The sequence below is a fragment of the Prionailurus bengalensis genome, chromosome E3 (assembly GCF_016509475.1).
Source record: "Prionailurus bengalensis isolate Pbe53 chromosome E3, Fcat_Pben_1.1_paternal_pri, whole genome shotgun sequence".
NCBI lineage: Eukaryota > Metazoa > Chordata > Mammalia > Carnivora > Felidae > Prionailurus > Prionailurus bengalensis.
This window is the reverse complement of record NC_057357.1, coordinates 18413476-18436465: the sequence shown is the minus strand read 5'-3', so window position 1 is coordinate 18436465 and position 22990 is coordinate 18413476. Positions and strand designations below refer to the sequence as shown.

General features: G+C 51.9%; 1 protein-coding gene across 3 annotated transcripts in view; it reads left to right on the top strand.

The window, feature by feature from the left end:
* ITGAL (integrin subunit alpha L) overlaps positions 1–18963 on the top strand; it is a 43142-nt gene extending 24179 nt beyond the window's left edge. The window contains exons 18-31 of one of the 3 annotated variants that reach the window (XM_043560053.1): positions 641–730; positions 3987–4043; positions 4137–4210; positions 4550–4691; positions 7241–7351; positions 7673–7752; positions 7870–7956; positions 9487–9562; positions 13995–14135; positions 14369–14425; positions 14522–14620; positions 15035–15130; positions 15857–15967; positions 17584–18963. In XM_043560053.1, the coding sequence (XP_043415988.1) occupies positions 641–730; positions 3987–4043; positions 4137–4210; positions 4550–4691; positions 7241–7351; positions 7673–7752; positions 7870–7956; positions 9487–9562; positions 13995–14135; positions 14369–14425; positions 14522–14620; positions 15035–15130; positions 15857–15967; positions 17584–17757 (1395 nt within the window). In that variant the 3' untranslated portion in view covers positions 17758–18963. Of the gene's footprint in view, positions 1–640; positions 731–3986; positions 4044–4136; positions 4211–4549; positions 4692–7240; positions 7352–7672; positions 7753–7869; positions 7957–9486; positions 9563–13994; positions 14136–14368; positions 14426–14521; positions 14621–15034; positions 15131–15856; positions 15968–17583 lie in introns of those variants that run through there. The other 2 variants (XM_043560054.1, XM_043560055.1) reach the window with 2 other exon arrangements.
* Positions 18964–22990: the final 4027 nt, after the last annotated feature.

The following is a 22990-nucleotide window of genomic DNA, read 5'->3' as shown; positions in this document are numbered from 1 at the left end:
ACTCAGTTCTCTTCTCCTTCCTTGCACCCCCCCACCCACCCACCCAAAGATTTGGAAATTTTCAACATAAATCTTCCAGAGAAGAAGCAGTGTGTTATGATGGGAAGACCTTAGGCTTGGGAATTGGACGGACTTGGGCTCACTTCCTAGTGCTAGTCCTTAGGAAACTTGGGTCATCTCTTTTGACCTCATTCTCCTCATCTCTAATGTGGGAATAATAATGCCTACATCTTCGGGTTGGTAGGAATTCAGGTGAAGATGATTTGAGTGCTTACAAAGTGCCACTGTGAGGGACCAGTAATAACATAAAAGGCCGAGCCCCAGCCCTGTTCTTGAGGAACTAGGATATTCTAGTTATTCTAGAATATTCTTTTCTTGTGCAAACTTCGATAATGACTGCCTAGAGTGGCCTGGCAGAGATTCAGGGGCTTTGGTCAGGACTCAGTGGGAAAAGTGGGGTGGTTGATTAGTGATGTCTGCCATGGGAATTGGGGCTGAGGGTGACACTTGTGCTGAGAAGTGACCCCGGACTTTATAAACACCAGATACTGGAATCTCATCATTTGTAAAGAATGGGCAAGGTGAGCATTTAACTGGAAGGTTAAACTCACAACACAGGTGGTATTCTCATCACCCTCAGGTGTGCATTCAAGACCTCATCTCTCCCATCAACGTCTCCCTAAATTTCTCTCTCCGGGAAGAAGAAGGGACACCAAGGGACCAATGGCTGGTAAGAAGAGATCACCTAGGGGAATTGATAGGAAACTGGGGAGAGGAGAATTTCAGTTTAGCAAGACTGTATCATAGAGGAGTCTTTGGTTTTGAGTAATAGAAACCAAATACAGCTCACTTCAGCAGGAAGGGAACGTATGGGAGCTTGTATTTGGCCATTCAAGACTGGGAAGAAAGGGAGCCAGGGTGGAGGCGCCAGGGGCTCTTGAGGGGAAGGGATAATGGATGGACTCTTCAGGGCATGGCCCCTTCGGTGAATCTGCTCCAGGTCCCTGCCAAGCGTCAGCTTTACACCTCACCAGGCCCCTAGCGCTGCTCAAAGTGTACACTCGAGGGGGGACACGGCACCCTGCCTGGCCTTACTCGTGGGAAGACAGGGCGCCCTGATCCGCCTTCCCACCCGAGCATATCCAGTTGAGAGCAGGTAGTTCCCTCAAAGCCAAATTGGGGTGTCGTCATGGTGTCAAAGAAGAGGAAAACAGTATCTACCCTCATCTGCCGGACCGCATACTCCCTACCCGGGGCCAAGGCCAGATCTCATGTCCTCAAATCCTTGACACTCAGTGGTTTAGCTTCTGTCTGAAGGCAGCAGGGTCTGGTGGAAAGAGCCTGGGCCCCCCAGCCTGAGGATGTGGATTGGTTTTTCCTGGCATGAGCACATATGAGCAGGTTCCATCCCTCTCTGGGACTGTGTCCCCATCTGTAAAAGAGGTCCCGACCTTATGAGGCCTCTTCAGAGCTGGAGCGCGGTGGCTGCTAAGTGCACTCTTTCTCGTGGCTTTTGGCAGCATGCACCGAGCGCTCCCCCACGCACGCTCACTCTCCTGAGATCTGATGAGGACGGTGACGTGCTCACCAAAATTAAAGCCCCCGCCCACCAGACGCTCATCATGCACTTAAGGGAAGTTGCTTGAGCACCTGCCTGTGCTAAGCCCTATTCGGGGCACGAGCTCCACCGGAGTAGACAAAACATGGTCCCTCCCCGGAAGGGGTTCGCAGTCTGCTCTGGAGGCCAGACAAGTCAACAGACAGTTACAACATGCTGTGATAAGGCTGTGGTAAAGTTAGATACAGGGTGGCGGTACAATCTCACGCCACATGTTAGGGGGATATGGAAAGTCTTCCCACAAGACGGGATCCTTAACGTCCCCAGCTAGAGAAGGGGGGTGGGCATTCAGCAAGATGGCGTAGTGTGAGCACAGGCAGTAAAGATGCCTGAGCTTGTGGGTTTTGGGAGCACGGCTCACTAGAAAGGGTAGAAGAGCACACCCCTTCCCTTTAAGTCTAGTTCCTGAGGGGCACCTGGGTGGCTCAGTCGGTTAAGTGTCTGACTTCAACTCAGGTCATAACCTCGTGGTTCGTAGGTTCGAGCCCCACATCAGGCTCTGTGCTGACAGCTCGGAGCCTGGAGCCTATTTCAGATTCTTTGTCTCCCTCTCTCTCTCTGTTCCTCCCCCACTCATGCTCGCGCGCGCGCTCTCTCTCTCTCTCTCTCTCTCTCAAAAATAAACAAAAAAAGACTAGTTCCTGGAAATCCACATGATGCTTTCATTTACATCTCATTGGTCAGAAATTGGTCATATGGCCACACCTAACTGCAAGGGAGACGGAGAAACAGAGTCTCCTGTCCAGGTGGCCATATGACCAGATAAAAAGTGGAGGCTCTATTTTAAGGGCAGATAGTGAGGAAGGATGTATGGAGACAGCCAGCAGTCTGTGCCGTTGACACTATTTTTTTTTAAGTTATATATTTTGAGAGAGCAAGCGAGAGAACTCGAGCACAAGCAGAGAGAAGGAGAGACAGAATGCCAAGCAGATTTCACACCATCAGCCCAGAGTTGATGCGGGGCTTGAACTCATGAACTATGAGATCATGACCTGAGCTGAGATCAAGAGCCTGACGCTTAACCAACTGCACCACCCAGGCGCCCCAATTTTTTTTTTAAGCCAAGCTGTGTGGAGTAGGAACTCAGGGGAAAAAAGAGACCTGAGCCCAGAGTTGACAAGAAAGGCTTCCTGGGGGGAGCGTCATTGTTTCTGGGTCTTTCAGAATGAGTAGCCTTTTGGGTAGGTGGATTGAGGAGAGGCAAAGGGAACAGCATAAGGAAAGGTACAGTGGTACGTTCAAGGGAAATGCGGAGGTGGGCTTAGCTTCTGGTAGAAGGACAACTGAGCAAGACAGAGACCCAGAATGCCCATTTGGGGACTGGCTGCAGTCTAGTGGGTAGCAGGAATCTGTGTTGAGCGTGGGTGGGAGCAGTCAGCAGAAGCTGCCGGGACTCAGGAGTCTGGTGGTTATTTGGCGGGGGGCCTGCAAGTGGAGGCTGGAGTCTTTCTAGAGCATTCAGCTTATAACTCATAAACACTTCTATGACCCCATTACCCTCAGGACAAAGTCCCAACTTTCGATCGTGGCTTGCAAGGCCCAGGGGAACCTAGACCCTGCTTCCATCTCCTGCCCCCGACACACAGCACAGCGGCTCGTCTGAGCATCTTCTTGTCACGTGCGCAGGCTCAACCTCCTGCCTTGTGCCTTTGTGTGGGGCTGTCCATTCTTGCCCCTCTCCATTCTCTTCGTCTGGCTCTCTCCTGCCCATCCTTTAGATTTCAGTTGAGATCTGTTTCTTCAGGAAGCTTCCCCGATCCCCATGTCGGGGGTAGGATTCGCTTCTACATGCTCTGAATATACCTGTATCTGTCCCATCAAACACTTGAAGATGCCACGTCATTTCTCCCACCAGACTGGGGGCACAGCAGTGCAGTGTGTCTGTTTTGTCCTCTGGTGTATACCCGGTACCCATAACAGGGCCTGGCCCAGAGCAGAAGCCCTGGAAATGTTGGGGAAAACTGGCCTTGATCTGAGAAGAGATGGAACTTTTCAGCAGGGAGATGGGGTTCGCAGAGGAGAAGCACAGTAAGAGCTAGTCATAGGCAGGCGAGCCCAGGGAAGGAGATGGGCTGGGAGGAGCTTTGGAGCTGCTGTGTCAAGGCCAAGATCTCCTGTTCAGGAGAACGGACACCCTGAGCCTCGGCTTTCCTCAAGGAGCTGCTGCCCGAGGGCTGCACAGGGTGGCCTTGGGCCAAGTCAGAAGGGTGAGGTCCCCCTGGGGCAGGCGTTGGCTCCTAGGAGGGGCCAGCCAAGCCAACCCAGCTGAGCCCCAAGCCCTGAGCCCTCCTTCCAGCACTCCTCCAAGAGTTCTGCTGCCTCAACTAACCTGTCGTATCTCCCGGCCTTCCCACCACTCCATGCTCAGCAGGGCCAGGACATTCAGCCCATCCTGAGACCCTTACCGCATGCAGAGACCAAGGAGGTAAGCAGGGACAAGGGGCAGCCGGAGAGGCCAGGGTCCCTCCCCAATGGGTCTGGGGCCTGAGCGTCCTAGTCTTTCTTCTTGGCCTTTCAGATCCCTTTTGAGAAGAACTGCGGGGAGGACAAGGAGTGTGAGGCGAACCTGAAGCTGTCCTTCTCCCCTGCAAGGTGAGGCTTCCAGCCCCCCGGACCCTCCTGTTCCACCTGGTGTTTTCCTGAGGCAGCTCATGTGCCAGAAAGGATAGGGGGCTCCGAGTCAGAAGACCCCCATCTGTACTCACTAGATCTGTCCTCTGGGGCTTAGCCCCCTCTCTGAGAAATTCACGTGCCTGGTGCACTCCTGGCAGGATTAGACAAGGTCACACCACTTAAAGCCTGTGCACAAGAGCTGGTTTTTGTGTATTCGTTTTTTCTAGCCTAGCAGATCGCTGCGTTCTGAAAGCCCCTGCCTATGACCCTGCTTCCTTCACCTTGGTCCCTGTAACTTTTCTCTGGTCTTGCCCCCAGATCCAGAGTCCTACGTCTGACGCCCTCTGCCAGCCTCTCCGTAGAGCTGATGCTGAGTAACTTGAGAGAAGATGCCTACTGGGTCCAGCTCAACCTGAGCTTCCCCCAGGGACTCTCCTTCCGCAAAGTAGAGATACTCGAGGTGAGCACCCGCACTGGTCCCTGCAGCTTCTGCTCCCCTCAAGGAGCCTCAGGCAGGCAGACAAAACAGCCTAAAGAGAGGCCAAAGCTGGCCTGCAGAATGTTTAGGGGCACATCCAACTTTTCAGCCTGATGACCACCCTCCAGCTGTGTGCCTGTGACACAAGGTTCACCCTCTGTGTGCCTCAGATTCCACCATCAGTGAGGCTGGGGACACCCGCAGGGTTAGTGAGGGGGTCACATGGAATGGAGAGTGTGACACAAGCTCATGGATCTGGTGACCAAGAAGGTGTGCATAGATACAGTAAACTCAAAATCCTTGCCTCCTAAAGGTGACCAAAGTGTTTTTGCAGGATGGCCTGGATCGTTTTATTTTTATTTTATTTTATTTTATTTTATTTTAATGTTTATTTATTTATTTTAAGAGAGAGAACACAGCGGGGGAGCGGCAGAGAGAGGGAGAGAGGGAATCCCAAGCAGGTTCCACACTGTCAGCACAGAGCCTGACGCGGGGCTTGATCTTATGAACCATGATGTCATGACCTCAGCTGAAACCAAGAGTCAGGAACTTAACCGACTGAGCCACCCAGGCACCTCTTGGCCTGTATTTAAAAGTTGTTTTAGGGGCATCTGGGTGGCTCAGTGGTTAAGCACCTGACTCTTGGTTTTGGCTCAGGGCATGACCTCACAGGTTCGTGAGTTCAAACCCCATGACGCACTCTGTGCTGGCAGCTTGGAGCCTGCTTGGGATTCTCTCTCTCCCTTTTCTCTGCCCCTCCCCCACTCGCACTGTCTCTGTCTCTCTCAAAATAAATAAATAAACTTAAAAATTTTTTTAACTTGTTTTAAGCACAATTTTATTTTTTTAATTATTATCATAGAAATAATACATGAGGGGCGCCTGGGTGGCGCAGTCGGTTAGGCGTCCGACTTCAGCCAGGTCACGATCTCGCGGTCCGTGAGTTCGAGCCCCGCGTCGGGCTCTGGGCTGATGGCTTGGAGCCTGGAGCCTGTTTCCGATTCTGTGTCTCCCTCTCTCTCTGCCCCTCCCCCGTTCATGCTCTGTCTCTCTCTGTCCCAAAAATAAATAAAAACGTTGAAAAAAAAAATTTTTAAAAAGAAATAATACATGATCACCACAGAAGGTTGGAAACCACACAGCAGTTTAGAGAAAACAATCACCTATTCTAACTCAGCACTTACTACTTTTAATATTTCGATGTTTATTCTTCTATGTATCTATCTATACACGTAGGTACAAATTACATTGTATATTTATTCACTCTATATTTGTTTTAACTAATTGGCATTTTGTTTTCCATATGGTTATTTTTCCTCCATGTTTAAAAAAAATTACTGTGGTAAAATATATGTAATAGAAAATGTACCATCTTAAGCCTTTTTAAGCATACGAGTCAGTGGCATTAGGTACATTCACAATGTTGTGCGACCATCATCTGTTTGCAGAACTTTTCTATCATCTCAAACAGAAGCTGTAGACCTGTTAAGCAATAATTCCCCCTTCCCACTCCCTGTCCCTGGTAACCTTTAATCTACTTTCCGTCTCTATGAATTTGCCTGTTCTCATTTTTCACGGAAGTGGAATCATATGGTGTTGTCCTTTTGTGTCTGTCTTCTTCGCTTAGCATAGTGCTTGTGAGTTTCATCCATGTGAAAACATGGGTGAATTTCCTTTCTTTTTAAGACTGAACAATATTCCATTGTATGGATAGACCATATTTTGTTTATCCGGTCATCTGTTGGACATTTGAATTATTCTTTATACAGACACATTAAATGCTTCCGGAAGGGTCATCTAGTAGAGTGATTAAGAACTTGAGATCTGGAGTCAGACAGACCTGTGTTCAGATTTCTTCTAGATTTCTGCCCTGTGGTGGGACTTGGGGAAGTCACTGAACTTCCCCAAGTCTCTATTTCCCTGTCTAATTCCATTCCCAATCTGAGGCTGAAATCTGTCCTCACAGATGATGAAGATGACTGGTTTTACGCTGCTTAGCCCAGGAGCAAGCTCATTTTTAAAAAGGTTGCCGACGGGGCACCTGGGGGGCTCAGCTGGTTAAGTGTCTGACTCTCGATTTCCGCTTGGGTCGTGATCCCACGGTTCGTGAGTTGGAGCCCCGTGTCGGACTCTGTGCTGCCGGTGCGGAGATTCTCTCTGCCTCTCTCTCTGCCCCTTCCTCTCTCTCTCTCTCTCTCTCTCTCTCTCTCTCTCTCTCAAAATAAATAAACATTTAAAAAATAAATAAATAAAAATGGTTGCTGACAGTGTGGATGTAGTAGCGTTTTAACAATCTCACTGTATCCTCTCCTGTGATTGTGCAACACGCGGAACCATTCCTATCTCTTTGAACTATTTGATCACTTCTAGTTTTTCATGATTACAAATACTGGTGCAGTGAACATCTTTGAACTAAACTTTGGCCCCACCTCTCTGAGAATGTGCCCTGGTAGGGACACCGCTGGGGACCGTGGGCCCAGAGGGTTGGTGGCCTGGCCCACTCAGTTTGTTCTTTCTTTTCTCACATGCAGCCCCACAGCCAGATACCTGTGAGCTGCGAGGAGCTTCCTCAGGAATCCAAGCTTCTGACCAGGACCCTCTCTTGCAACGTGAGCTCTCCGATCTTTAAAGCGGGCACCTTGGTGAGTGCTTCAGGCCCCCAAGAACCAAGCCACCAAGGGGCTGTGAGCTCATGTGGGGAGGGAAGGGTGCAGGTAATGGTAAAGACGGACTCACCCCAGGTCCGACCCCAATGGAATAACAGCCTGGACTTTGGAATCAGACAAACCTGGGGTTGGGTTACGAATGACCTTACACACGTGACTTAACCATTTGGAACTTTGTATCCTCATCTGTGCAATGGGGATAAAGCACCATTTTCAGGGGTAACAGTGGTCTCTATTATTACAGCAGTTGGGCGTGGGGGCCGTGAGGTGCTTCATTCCCCTCTCCTCCCCTGCCAGGTTGCCATCCAGGTGATGTTCCACAAGCTGCTGAACAGCTCCTGGGGGGACTTTGTCGAGCTGCACGCCAGTGTGAACTGGTGAGCAGGCCCCCGCCGGACCCCCGCCAGCGTACCTGCCCCGCTCGCTCTCAGACTGCCGCCTGGCCCTGGCCAAGCCCTTTTCCTAACACTGCCCTCTGCCTCGCCCCAACACAGTGACAATGAGGAGTCAGACCTCTTGGAGGACAACTCTGCCACCACCAGCATCCCAGTCCTGTACCCCATCAACATCCTCACCAAGGAGTAAGTCCTGAGCAGCCGGCCAGCACTGTCCTCCCCGCCTCAGCCTCCCAGGGCCCTCCCTCAAAGCCCCCTCCTTCTCTAGGGCCCCCCCGCCAGGAGTAATTAGAACTGATTCCAGCCACAACCCTGACGGTTTTCAACACCCACAAGAGTGGAGGCCCTTTAAGAGTTCTGAGTCAGATCAGCGGTTTACTGATGGGAGAAAAGGCACAGCGAGTGCTGACCTTATGTCAGATGCTGTGCCGGCTGCGCTGTGCAGCTGGGGCTCCCCCCCACCAAGCTTTCAACACTTTCAACGTGTCATGAGGCAGCCACGCCTCTCTCCACTTTACTGATGAACAAACAGGATCATCAGAGAAGGGAGGAGCTCATCCAGAGGCGTACAGCTAGGAAGCACTGATGAACCCTCTGAACTTGGGTCTGTCCAACTCCAAAACCCTGTGCTGGATGCCCTCCCATCCTGGGGGGTCAGACATGCTGGAAGAGATTAGGACAAGGTGTTCACAGTGGCTCTTGCCCACAGAGAACTCCTAGTCCGGTAGGAGAGGCCAAGCTCGTATGCACACAGAGTCAGTGAGTCTCAGGAGGTTATATATAACAGGAGTGACCCATGGGGATCACTAGTTGGATTTTCTCATTTACAGAAAAGAGGACGAAGCCAGAAAAGCAGAGGAACTTTCTCAGGTTGGCTCAGTGAGAAGGACAGGGACAGTGACCGAGCCAACGTCTCTGGTGCTTTGAACATAAATGCCAAACACAATGATACTGTCTGAAGTGTCGTGTGAAATTAGAGCCAGGAAAGATGATGTGGGTTGAGGAGAGATGGAAGGGTTCATGGAGGAGGTAGGGGCTTGAACTGGAGTCTGGAGAATGAGGGGATCAGATAAGGGCCAAGGAGGAGGAACGATGGTCCAGCAGGAAGAAGAGCCCAGGCAAAGGAAGCAGCAAGCAGTGGGGTGGATTTGAGGAGTAGGGAGTGTGCAGGCTCAGGGGACGGCAGGTATGCGTGGGGCCTGGTGAGCAGGCAGGCTGGGAAGTGGGCAGGCCTGGACATGGGAGGCTTTGGACCCGACCCTCGTGGGCAGCAGGGAGCCAGTGGCAGATTCTGAGTAGGTGGGTGGCAGGATCAGACAGTGACGTTAGAAGGTCCCTGGAAGGATCGGGTGGAGAGGAAGCCAGAGGCTGTGCTGTTATGCAGGAGATGAAGAACCCAGAGGACAGTGGAGACCCTCAAGGGGGGCGGGGAACCCCATGGAGCAGGGAGAATGCAGCTCCAAAGGCACATCCACCTGGGTTCCGGCCCCGTCCCGCTGCCTCAGGATGCGGGGCAACAGACTGACCCCTCCCACCAGCCTTACTTTCCCAAGGGAAACAGCAGAATGCTGGAAGGGTCACGGGGGGTCATGCCTATGAGAGCGCTAGCCCAAGGCCTGGTAGCGCAGAGGCTTCCCCTGGCCCGGGGCCCCTGCTTTTCTGGAAACGGGGCTGTCGACATCTCCACTTTCTACTTCTGCTCTTCTCTCTCCACAGCCAGGAAAACTCCACACTGTATGTCAACTTCACCCCCAAGGGTCCCAAGATCCGCCATGCCAAACACATCTACGAGGTAGGAGCCCCCGTGTGAAAAGGCCCTTCTGGGCCACACATTTGTCAGCCCCACCCTGGGGACCGAGGCTGCAGAGACCAGCGGGACATGGCCCGATCCTCAGCAAACCCAGCGCCCTCCACCTCATCCCGTGATCCTTCCGGTAGAGCCTCACACGCTTCCAGTAGCGACACACTCAGCAGCTCCTTTCCACCGCCACCCGGACGGATGGTCTGTGGGATCGCAGCACTTGGGAGAAGCGCTCTGAGAGAGAACCTAGTTTTTCATTCCCCCGTTTAATGAGCCACTGTTCTAGTTTAGATACTTTGCTAGGTGCTGGGGCAGCCATAAGTAAATCGGAGCCCCTGACCGCTCACCCAACCCAAGTTCTGGGCCTGGTGCTTTATATATGCGACCCCCCTGTGATCTTCCACCAACCCTTGAGGAAGAGGCGTTGCCACTCGCATTTTACGGATGAGAAATCCTACAGCACAGAGAGGTCAAGTAACTTGCCAGGTTACACAGCTCATAAGGAGGAAAGGTCAGATTCGAGCACATGTTTGAATGCCCAAATCCATGTGTTTAACCTCTAAGTTAACGATGTGTCGCTTCTCACGCCATATGCTTGGTGCCGTGATAACATCTTTGTTGTGGTAACAAAGAAGAGGGAGGCCAGCCGCTGAGTCTAAAGCTCAAGGACTCTAAGGAGGAGTAGGCATTGACCAAGCCAAGAACATTCTTGTTTTTCTGGGGAGGAAACTGAGGCCCCAAAGAGAAACTGTCTCACCCAAGGCCGCACTGGTATCAGGGCAGGCTGGAGCAGGAACCCAGCAGGAAAGGGACCCCAGGCAGGTAGCCCCCTTAGAACAGAGGCTGCAGTCATGTCACCTGGATATGACAACGGAGGAGCGTGGCCCTCAGGGAGGTCAGATGCCCGTTTGCATTGAGAATGGCCAGTTGAGTTGGTTTCTAGTGCTGCTCAGCAGGATGGCTCTGGGTTCCCTACGGAGGTGGGCAGACGAGTCCTTTTACCACCAGAATAGTGGGAAAGACTTGGACAGGCTTGGATCCAAACCCCAACTCTACCACTCGAGCTCTGTGTGACCTTGGGCCAAGGGCTTGACTATCCATGCCTCTGTTCCCCGCTGTGACAAATGGCGTTTGGAACGAGAACTTCCAGGTGTCGTGAGGTTTAAGTGGGTTGCTTACTCCTCATGGAGTGCTTGGCGTGATGCCCAGGAAGTGGAGGTCGTTAATAGCTGAGGCAGGTGTTGGGCTGTGGCCTTGACATTCCCAAGCTACTGTGGAAGCCTGCTTCCATTCTTGTGCCATTCCACAGGGAGCCATCTCAAACCCTTTGAGCTCCCCTCACACATACACACACCCCATTTATCTCTCTGTCGGGGCTAGATGCCTCTGTCCACCTCACCACCCTCAGCATCTTAAACTCTGCATTTGGCTCCCTGACGCCTGACCCACCACGCAGCCCCTCTTGGCACTCTTGCCAAAGCCCCTAACGGTCTCTGTTTTAACTACAACCCAACATGACACGGGACGTTGGTGATCACTCCCTCTTTTTTTCTTACTGTTTGTTTATTTTTGAGAGAGAAGGAGAGAGTGTGGGAGAGGGGCGGAGAGAGAGAGAATCCCAGGCAGACTGCACTGACAGCAGAGAGCCCGATGTGGGCTCAAACTCACAAACTATGAGATCGTGACCTGAGCCAAAGTCAGAGGCTTAATCGTCTGAACCACCCAGGCACCCCGGGGATCATTCTCTCTTGCCTGAAACTGTCCCATTAGGCCCTCTTTGCCACCAGGAGGTCAGCTCAGGTTTATAGTAAACTGGACAGGTATGGCAATCCAGTGAGAGCTTGACAGCTGGGCCACGGGGTCTTCTTCCTCATGGTCTCCCTCTCCCCTGGCTGGTTAGGAGCATAGGCCTCAGCCAGACCTGAAGTCTTTCTGAAGCTCTGCCATGTAAAGCTGTGTGGCCTTGGGCAGTTTACTTAACCTCTCTGAGTGTCAGGTTTTCAATCTGTAAAATGGGGACGCTAATAGCATCTACTGTATGGGGTCGTTATAAGGAGCAAATAAGAAAAGGCTTGTTAAGTGTCCTGCGTAGCCCTTGACCCACGAGGGACCAGTCAACCGTGGTTGCTGTCGGCATTGTCGTCATCACCGTCATCCAAGGAAGGCGATAGAGCGCGCCAGTTCCAGCCTCTGGAGTCCCAGCCTAGGCTAAAATGCCAGCTCTACTATTAACACCACTGTATAATTTTAGAAGATTTTCCTTTTTCCAGAAAGATGCCCTGTCCCCTTTTGCAGTCACTCTTCGCCCCACGCTCCCCCAGCTCCCGGCAACCACAACTTTAGTCTCTGTCCATAGATTGGCCTGTTCTGGGTATTATGTGGAGGAGGAATCATACAGTATGTGGTCTTTTTTTTTTTTTAATTTTTCTTAACGTTTGTTTATTTTTGAGAGACAGAGCACGAGCAGGGGAGGGACAGAGAGAGAGGGAGACACAGAATCTGAAGCCCGCTCCAGGCTCTGAGCTGTCAGCACAGAGCCCGACACGGGGCTCGAACCCACGAACCGTGAGATCATGACCTGAGCTGAAGTCAGTTGCTTAACCGACTGAGCCACCCAGGCGCCCCCATTATGTGGTCTTTGGTGACTGGCTTCTTTCAGTTAGCAGAGTGTTTTCGAGGTTCATCCACATTGGAGCGTGTGTCAGTATTTCATTCATTTTTATTGCCAGATAATATTCCAGGGCAAGGTAGGCCGCGTTTGATTTATCCACGCATCAACCGGTGGATATCTGGGTGGCTTCCACTTTTTGGCTATTACAGACAACGCTGCTTGAACGTTCCTGTACAAGTTTTGATGCAGACGTGTTTCATAAACTCTTGGATATACACCTAGGAGAGCAGTGGTTCCTCTTGATGCTTTGTCTTAACATGTTCTAAACCAAATGTATCATTTTCTCCTAAGCCAGCGTCACCTCCGGTTTGCTGAGAATCCCTCGAAGGCACCCTTTCCCTCAAGCAAAACTTCCAAGCCTGGGGGAATTTCTCCCTCCTCTGTGCCTGGGGCCCCTGCCTCTTCAGCTTCCGTTCTGTATTCTCTTCTCTATTTTGCCCCCGCTACTGCTCGGGCTCAGATCCTCGTCTTCTTGCAACTGGACTGTTGGCACAGGCTCCCAGTGTGGACCTCAACCTGCCTTTCCTACTCCTTTCCATTCTGAGCCTGCAGTGAGTGAGTCTCCCTGCCTGCCATGACTCCCCATTGCCTAGCCGAGGGTCCCCTGATCTCTCGCCCTTAGCCTTTCCGGGCACACTGTCTCATCCCGAGTCTCCTTTCCAGACGTACCTCCTATCTCTGTCCCCAGGCACCGCACCTCCAGCCGCATCATACTCCCCTGGTGCTGCCCTAACTGCTACATTTTCTCTCTTTGGATGCCCTTCTCTGTCTTCATCCGGTTGACTCCTCTCTACCTTTCACAGTTAAATTCAAACGCTGCCTCTGACATTAGGCCTTTTCAATTTAATTTGACTGATATTTTTCAAGTGTCCACAAATGTTTGTTGAGTGAATAAATGATAGAACCTCTCAAACTGGACATCTGATTCCCTGCTTGACCTCCCTGGGACGTTCACTGGTGCTATTTCTGTGTCACTTTCTTGTCCATATCTGGGTCTTCCAGCCTTAGCACAGATAGCTCTTTCTTTTTTTTTTTAAGTTTGTCTATTGATTTTGAGAGAGAGAGAGAGAGCGCATGAGTTGGGGAGGGGCAGAGAGAGAGGGGAGAGAATCCCAAGCAGACTCTGTACTGTGCAGTGGAGCCTGACGTGGGGCTCAATCCCATGAGCCACAGAATCACGACCTGAGCCAAAACCAAGAGTCAGACGCTTAACCGCCTGAGCCACCCAGGCACCCCGGCTCTTTCATATAAAAGGTACTCAAGAAATGTTTCTTAAACCAAGGCCCTTGCCAAAAGGAGGCTTTCCCAATCTGCATCGTGCAAATAATTTTTGCATCTATCCTTGTTAAATGTCATTCATTCAAAAAATGACTTTTTTGGAGGCCTGCTATGCTAGGTAGGGTGTCAAGCAGCAGGGAATTGCAAGCGAAATAAGCCACAGCTGCTGCCCTCAGGAAGCACGCAGTCTAGTGGAGATACACACGGGGGGGAGCCGCCCTGCCGCTGAGGGGATCAGCCAGACCTTCAAAAATGATATTGGAGCAGTACGTTGCTGGATGTGCAAGGGCCTGCCCCGCGGGAGAAAGCACGGAGGCACCCGTAGCCCACGCTGTAAGGCTTTGAGGACAGGGGCCGGGTGAAGCCCGACAGAGCATGGCTTCTCAGGGCTCAGCCCGTGAGAATGGCATCTGGAGTGGCAGTTGGGGGGCGGCTGGCATTTAGGGCTCTGCAGCCCCTCGTCCTCTGTCCTAGGTGAGGATTCAGCCTTCTCCCTATGACCACAACGTGCCCCCCCTGGAGGCCTTGGTCGGGGTACCAGAGTCACACAGCAAGGGGCCCATCAAACACGAGTGGACTGTGCAGATCCTGCCCAGAGGAGGGCAACACACCCAGGTCTGTGGCGGGGAGCTCCTAAAGGGGGACGGATGTGTAGGGTGTGAGGGTGGACGAATCCCGTTGGGCTCAGTGAGTTCTGAATCCGCCAAGAGCCAGTGGGACTGAACTGTGGGAGATGCCACACCCCAGGAGGCTGGGGGAGGGCAGGGGCAGGGGGGCGGGGAGGAAGCCAGGTTCTTAAGGGGCCGGCGTCCTCTCTCTGCTCTGGACTAACTGAAGACCATTCCTAGGATCCTTCTGTGACCTGCCACCGTGAGGATCTGGAGACGCTGCCCACTGTGGCTGAGGTACAGGGGCACGGGCTCAGAGGTTGGGGCCGGGGCTGGCAGAGTGTAGGTGGGAAGACGGGCCTCTCTGACCGCTGCTCTCTCTATTCCTGGCAGCCTTGTTTGCCCAAAGCCAAGTTCCGCTGCCCACTTACGTTCAAGCAGGAGATCCTCGTCCAAGTGATCGGGACAATGGAGCTGGTGGAGGAGATCAAGGTAGCACCTGCTGGCCGCAGACACCATGGTCCAGGGGGTGTGGGGGGACCTCGACGGCTCAAGGGTGGGCTTCCTCACCACCTGGTCTTCCTGCCTTTTTCTTTACTACCTTGATGAAAAGCCCTGATATTTACATAGTGGCGGATGAAAGAGAACCATGATTTGTTTGAAACTCGCCGGGCTGTGTTCACGGGCCTGCGGATGGTTCTTCTGGGTTCTCCGTAGGAAAACTTTCCTTCCAGCCACGGGGAGCGGTCCGTGAGGACGCTACGGTAGAGAGCACGGCGGCCGTGGCGCACCCCACTGGGTCCCATGCTCCTCAGCTTCTCCACGCTGAGTCGAGGTGGGGTGTGGACGTCGGTGGGTCCCGGCCCTTGTTCTCCCTGGCCTGACCCCTCCCCCACCCTCCCACAGGCCTCCTCCATGCTCAGCCTCTGTAGCTCTCTCTCCATCTCCTTCAACAGCAGCAAGCACTTCCACCTGTATGACGACAGTGCCTCCCTGGCCCAGGTATGTCTCTGCCTCCTCAGAAGCCCCGGCAGCAGAGGTCAGCAGGGGCATCTGAGGAGCCCCAGGGTCGAGCTAGAAGAGCTAGAGCCAGAAGGGGGACAGCCACGTGGGAGGTCCGGGCTCGGCACAGGGAAGAGCTTCCCGGCCATCAGAGCCGTCAGCCTTGGCGTGGGCCTTGGTGGATGCCCGGGGCTCCCCACCACCACTGGTGGCCAAGCAGCCCCCGAGGTCACCTGTCTGAGATGTGTCGGGTGGAGGTCAACTTGCGGGCAGCTCAGCCAGGGTACCCACCCCATACCCACTCTGCGCATGACGGGAAAGCGCTCCGAGCAGCGTGGGTCGCGAGCGTGGGGCCCAGGCCACCCAGTTGAGCGGGTGGGCGAGGCAGGTTGAAGAGCAGGAAGCTCAGAGCAGCAGAAGGGACGCTGCGGCTAACAAGGTGAGCGTAAGCCAGATTCTGGAGGCTTTGCACGCTGAGCTGAGATTCTGGCATTTTATCCTGGGACGAAGGGAAGCCATTTAAGCACTGAAGGTGGGTCATGTGCAAGTTCACCAGTTCACTCCGGTGGCCGCACAGGGGTGCACGCTGGAGGGAAGTGTCTGGGCCAGAGCCTAGTAGTGTCAGGAAGCAACCCTGACCAGAAGTTGCTAAGGCCTAGCCCTTCACAAGAATATTAAAGGTGGAAAAGCCTTCTTCCTACGGTCCCCTTTCCCCCCCTCCTCCAGGTCATCATGAAGGTGGACATCGTATATGAGAAGGACATGCTCTACGTCTACGTGCTGAGCAGCACTGGGGGACTATTGTTGTTCCTGGTGATTCTCGGGGTACTCTACAAGGTGGGAGCTTCTAGGAGTAATGGGCATGACTGAGACAGCCAGGCTAGGGAAAGGGCAGAAAATACCAAGATCAGGGAGCGTTAAAGCTAAAAGCGTCCTCAGCCTACTCCCTCTTCTGTAGTTAGGACTCCTGAGGCCCAAAGAGCAAGTGAGACTTTCCCCCAGCCTCCACTAGGCACTGGCAGAGCCAGGACTGGGTACCTAGGGAAGGAGGGTTTTCCCACGTACCATGGGCCAGGCAGTGAGACACAGGGGCACGTACCACAGACATTGCCTTCGGGGAGCTCACAGTCTAACGGGGGAGGCAGACAGGAACACACCTGCTAAGGGCCCCACTCAGGGGCCTGGGTGCTGGAGCCTCACTTAGGCTGGGGGAGTCCGGGAAGCCCTCCCAGGAGAGGAGGCATTTGAGTTGGGATTTGAAGAAGGAGCAGGCAGGTGAATAGTGCCGGAGGGCAGCTGTTCCACATGAAAACCTCAAATAGTCCAGAAAACAACACAGAAAATCAATTTCTCCCTGTTGCACCCCGCAGAGGGGTGTCATTAGCAACCATTTTGTTTCTATTCTTCCAGGGTCTAATTTTGTTGTTTAAACATACGTATATGTATGAGCATGAAAGAGAAAAAGAGAGAAGTCAGTGTCTATGTATATGTGTAGAAAACACAAATGGAATAATACCATATATACTGCTTGGGAGCTTATATTTCCCACTGGATATTATATCCTGATGTCTCTGTGTGTGTTGCACAATCAGATCTGCCTCTTGCTTTTTCACTTGGCTGGTTTGCTGTCTGGATGCCCCACCTTTTTTTTTTTTTTAATGTTTATTATTATTTTTTTAATTTTTTTAAACGTTTATTTATTTTTGAGAGTGAGAGAGACAGAGCATGAGCGGGGGAGGGGCAGAGAGAGAGAGAGAGACACACACACACACACACAGAATCCGAAGCAGGCTCCAGACTCCGAGCTGTCAGCACGGAGCCCGACGCGGGGCTCGAACTCACAAGCCGTGAGATCATGACCTGAGCCGAAGTCAGCCGCTTAACCGACTGAGCCACCCGGGCGCCCCAAATGTCTGACTCTTGATTTTGGCTCAGGTCATGATCTCATAATTCATATGATGGAGCCCCTCATCGGGCTTTGCACTGATCGCACAGAGCCTGCTTGGGATTCTCTCTCTCTCCCCTCTCTCTGCTCCTCCCCCACCCCACCCATGCTTTCTCTCTCTCTCTGTCTCAAAATAAACAAACATTAAAAAAAAAAATTAATTCCTGGAGCTGGAATGGCTGAGCCAAAGAACATATATGTTTTGACCTTTCAACAGAGAGCAGGCTCTCGCTAATAGTATCACTGGATATGGTCAAATCGCCCACCTAAAATATTGCTCCATGACATTTTGATGAGCCTAAAGAACGCACTATTAAACGTACAGCTTTTTAACATATTGCCAGGAGCTGGGTGTGGCAGAGACCCCTGTCCTGTCCCTGGGGCAGATACCACGCGTCCGTGGCATGTGTGACTCATTAACATTAAGGGTGCTTTCATGTTTTGCCGAGGCTGACTCGTCCAGAGTGTTCCATGGACTGTGGCTCACTCAATTTTTGTCTTCCTACAGCTCGGCTTCTTCAAACGGAATCTGAAGGAGAAGATGGAGGCTACCGTAGAAGCTTTGAATGGAATCCCTAGAGAAGACTCTGGACAACCAGAGCCCAAGGAAGAGGGTGGGGATCCGGGCTGCCTGGAGCCCCTCCAGGAGGAGGAGACCCAGGATGGAAATGACAAAGACTGAGGCCCAGGCCCGATGCAGAGGGCCCAGGACTGGACTCGGGAGGCCTGGTACCACTCTGCCTCTACCTGTGTTTCACTGCGTGTCTTCGGGCAAGCCACTGCCCCCACCCAGGCCCCAGTTTCGCTGTCTTGCACGTGGAGCTCACTCCTGCCGGCCTGCTTTGCAGGTTCATGGTGAGGGATGGGCCAGGAAGGCTGCGGAGGCGAGGCCTTGTAATTCTCGGCTGGTCCTGGCTTCCCCCAGCCCTTCTTAGTATCCTCCGCTGGAAGAGACTGATCTAAATTTGGAAAAACTGTCATCTCAGGACCTAGTGACCCTCCCGGCCCTCACACCCACCTGCCCTTGGACGTCCCCAGAGGCCCCAGACTCCCAGAACCTCGTCCTTCACTCTCCCCTGTCTGGAGTCCGGTCAGCTTTCCAGTCTGCCACCAGAGAGCAAAGCCAGAGAGTAAATCCGATCTGTGTCACTACATGGCCGCCGCAAACCCCCTGTTTGGCTACAGACCAAGTTCCTTAATACGCCTTCCACAATCTGCGAAATAGCCTTAACATGCCCGTGCAGAATTGGGCCCCTGTTGCCTTCCTGGCCTCCTCCAGACACTCCCCGCCTCCCTTTCTAAGCTCCGATTACACCAGTCTTTCTCGCTAGCCAGGCTCCTTCCTGTCTCACCGCCTTCACCCAGACTGCTCCCTCTGCCTGGAACATTCCTCCGCAGCCCTTTTCCTGGCTGACTCTCTCAGCCTTCAGATCTCAGCTCGAGTACAACTGCCTCAGGGCCGCCCCCAACCCCTACCCAGGTGGGTTCCCGTGTTACATTTGCCCCTCACAGTACAGATCACACTGTTACTTAATATTTGTCTCTCAAATTAAACATCGAACTCCGAGAGGGTAGGGACCATACCTGTCATGTTCACCTTGGGATCCCTTGGTGACATCACAGAGCCAGACCCAGTAGGCGCTTGCACAATTTCACTGAACCTAGCGCCTGTGAAAAGATCGAGAAAGCGTTTCGGATGGGCCCCTGGCGTCTCCACCCTTCAAGGTCTGCCCCAGGCTCCTGCCTCCTTGCTCCCAGCCCCCACCAGGACTCCATCCCACCCCGCTGCGGCCCCCACTGGGAGGCTGTGAGCTCAAGGGAGCAGGCCACGGCTGTCCACCTGGCTCACGGTGCCTGCATATGTGTACCCAATAAATGTGAAAATCTGTCCAATTGTGCGATGTTTTCATGCCGGTGCACATTCTGGCCCTGACAATTCATTTAGGTGTGAGAATAGGCCCTCCCTGGTTTTGTTTTGTTTTTTTTTAAGCAACAATTGGTAGAGCCTGACCCTGAGGCCCGCAGCATTTGGAGGGATGGGGGCTCATCACTGCTGCCCTCTTGTGGTCAGTAGGATGGGGGCGCGGGGGTGGGGTGGGGCGGCATACGGAGTAATTCTGAAGCCAGCTCTGGGTCCAACAATGGGAGCTGAGAAGCAACATTTGGCCTTCCAAGCAGTGACCTTTGATGGCTCCCTTCTGCCTGCAGGAGAGTAAGCGAACATTCTTGAGCCCACAAGGCCCAGAGCAGTCTTTCAAAGCCTGCCTGCCTCTTCAGCTTCGTCAGCACCCTTCTGGTCCAGCCCCATGGTTCCTCATAGGGAAGACCTGAGAAAGGAAGAAGTGAGGCCCGTGTCCCAGGGAAGGCAAAACTGCTAAAAAGACATGAGATTATCTCTAGGTCTCGAGAAGCCTACCTGCTTCTACTGATTCTTGAGAGCTTTGTGTCAGGCCCTGTTCTGTGCCCTGAGGGCCTGGTGATGAAAACCAGGGAGAAGTCCCTGCCCTCAGGAAGCGTCGCCCCACTGGGAAAACAGTTATAAGGTAGAAATGTGGGGCGCCTGGGTGGCTCAGTCGGTTGGCCATCCGACCTCAGGTCATGATCTCACGGTTTGTGGGTTCAAGCCCCGTGTCGGGCTCTCAGCTGACAGCTTGGAGCCTGGGGCCTGCTTCGGATTCTGTGTCTCCCTCTCTCTCTCTGCCCCTCCCCCACTTGTGCTCTGTCTCTCTGTGTCTATCAAAAATAAATAAACGTAAAAAATTAAAATAAAGTAGAAATGTGATTCCAGGTGGTGAGGGTGTTGTGAAGAAAAGCAGGATAGCAGGTTAGAGAGTGATGGAGAGGATCCTCTCACCTCAGTGATACTCTGACACACAAACGACAAGTAAATATTTTCACTAAGGTTGGAAACAAGAAAATCTGGGAGGTTCACGTCAGGAACAGACCTGCCCTTGTCATGCCCAGGAATCTATATCCCAACTTGCTTAACAGCTCCTGTCCTCAAATACCTATGTGTCCTTCCCTGCCTCTGTGCCTTTGCACATGCTGTTCCCCTTGCCCAGTCCCACCTCTTCTCTATTCTTTAAAATCCTACTGAGCCTGACTGGCTCAGTCGGTACAGCATGCAACTCTTGATTTTGGTGTTGTGAGTTCGAGCCCCATGTTGGGTGTAGAGATTACTTAAAAGTAAAATATTTTTAGGAGCGCCTGGGTGGCTCAGTCAGTTGAGCGTCCGACTTTAGCTCGCGTCGTGATCTCATGGTCCGTGGGTTCGAGCCCCGCGTTGGGCTCTGTGCTGTCCGTTCGGAGCCTGGAGCCCGCTTCGGACTCTGTGTCTCCCTCTCTCTCTTCCCCTCCCCCACTCGTGCTCTGTCTCTATCAAAAAAATGAATAAATGTTTAAAAAATTAAAAATAAAATAGATAAAATGTTTTTAAAAAGTAAAAAATAAAACAAATAAAATCTTCCTACTTTGAAGCACTTCACAGCTTTTGTCATCCCCTCAGCTCCTGGACAAGATGACCCATTTAATCTCCGCTTTACATACCTCATTGGAACACATAACGCTGATTGTGTGGGCTCCTCGCTCGAGACTAGGAGGCTCTAAAAGGCAGGATTCAGTCTTCACTCACATGTGTGACCAACACTGACCCCTCACCAAGGCTGCCACAAGTAAGCGTTTGATTCAGTGGCCCTCACGTGTTTTGGTCTCAGAACCCTTTTATACTCTTAAAAATTAAAGATCCCCAAAGAGCTTTTGTTTATATGGGTTATATCTATCGGTGTTTATCCGATTAGAAATTAAAATGGAGAGGGGCGCCTGGGCGGCTTAGTCGGTTAAGCGTCCGACCTCAGGTCATGATCTCACAGTCTGTGAGTTCGAGCCCCGCGTCGGGCTCTGTGCTGACAGCTCAGAGCCTGGAGCCTGCTTCGGGCTCTGTGTCTCCCTCTCTCTCTGCCCCTCCCCCACTCATGCTCTCTCTCTCTCTCTCTCTCTCTCAAAAATAAATGTTTTTTTTTTTTAATTTTTTTTTTCAACATTTATTTATTTTTGGGACAGAGAGAGACAGAGCATGAACGGGGGAGGGGCAGAGAGAGAAGGAGACACAGAATCGGAAACAGGCTCCAGGCTCTGAGCCATCAGCCCAGAGCCCGACGCGGGGCTAGAACTCACGGACCGCGAGATCGTGACCTGGCTGAAGTCGGACGCTTAACCGACTGCGCCACCCAGGTGCCCCAAAAATAAATGTTAAAAAAAAATTTTTTAAGAAATTAAAAGGGAGAAAAATGTAAAAACATAAGGACATCCCAGCCCACGTTCCCCACAAGCTGTCAGAATGATGACACATGTTATCACGTGTCATGCCGCCTCTAGAAAACACTGTACTCATGGCACAAAGTGAGAAAGTAGCATCTTGGTCTCCTTGGGAAAAGAGTCAAAACCTAGTCAGACCTAGGTTGGAGTCCGGGCGCTGCTGCTTTGTAACTAAGCCGCGCAGGGCAAGTACCTAACCTCTCTGGGACTCATTTCTTCATCTGTAAAATGGGAATCATAGCTGCATAGACCTCAGAGCTGTTGTGAATGCGAAATAATACTGGCAAGCTGTTGCTAGCACCTAAGTGCTTGATAAAGGTGGTAGATACGAATGGTTTCGTTGCGGGGCGCCTGGCTGGCTCTGTTGGTGGGGCACGCGGCTCTTGATCTTGGAGTTGTGAGTTCAAGCTCCATACTGGACGTAGAGATTACTTTAAAAAAAAAATTTTTTTTAACGTTTATTTATTTTTGAGACAGAGAGAGACAGAGCATAAACGGGAGAGGGGCAGAGAGAGAGGGAGACACAGAATCCAAAACAGGCTCCAGGCTCTGAGCCGTCAGCCCAGAGCCCGACGCGGGGCTCGAACTCACAGACCGCAAGATCGTGACCTGAGCCGAAGCCGGCCGCTTAACCGACTGAGCCAGCCAGGCGCCCCGAGATTACTTTTTAAAACATGGTTTAGGGGCGCCTGGCTGGCTCAGTCGGTTAAGCATCCGACTCTTGATTTCAGCTCCAGGTCACGATCTCACCATTCAGTTCATTGGATCAAGCCCCGCTTTGGGCTCTGCCCTGACAGTGCTGAGCCTGCTTGGGATTCTCTCTCTCTCCCTCTCTCTATGCTCCTCCCCTGCTCATGCATGCTCGCTCTCTCTCTCAAAATAAATAAACATTAAAATATAGTTTGGTTGTACAGGATGATGTGGTAAAAGCGGCTCACTGGACTGCAGGTCAAACGACCTAGTATTGGGGTCCTAGTTCTCCACCGTGACCTTGGGAACGATGCGTGCCCTTTCTGGGCTTGGCCTGCCTCACCTGGGATCTGAAGGTACCTCAGGAGCTCTCATGGGGAAGAGAGGGGTAGGGGCGGGGCAGCTGAGTCTCCCCCTGTCATTTGATCTGCTTTAATATATTAAAGTTCTGGAAATAGCATATAGGCTACTTTATCAATGAACCGCGCCTGGGACCTCCCAGCTTTCAGTGGCCCACAAACACGTTTGGGAGTTGAAAAAGAAAATCAACTCCAAAATATGAAAATTAAATTGTATAACTGGAATAAATGTTAAAACAAATGTCTATAAATGTAATACGTCAGGTGGTCAAATGCAGTTCTATTTAACACATATAGGTACATATATGAAGTCTATCAAATGGGGGAGGTGGAGTATTTCATTTAATATTTGAAGTTCTGTGTGGTAGGATGTCTGTACAAAAATGGGCATAAAGTTTACAAAGGTCTTTAAAAGACCAAGAGATGTTACTTGAAAAATAATGTCCCACTTCCAAAACTAAAACTTAAAAAAAAAACACTAAACACAACCAAACTGCATTGAACCACATAATCTCTAAGTCTCCTTCTAAACCTTGGAGAATATAAGACGCT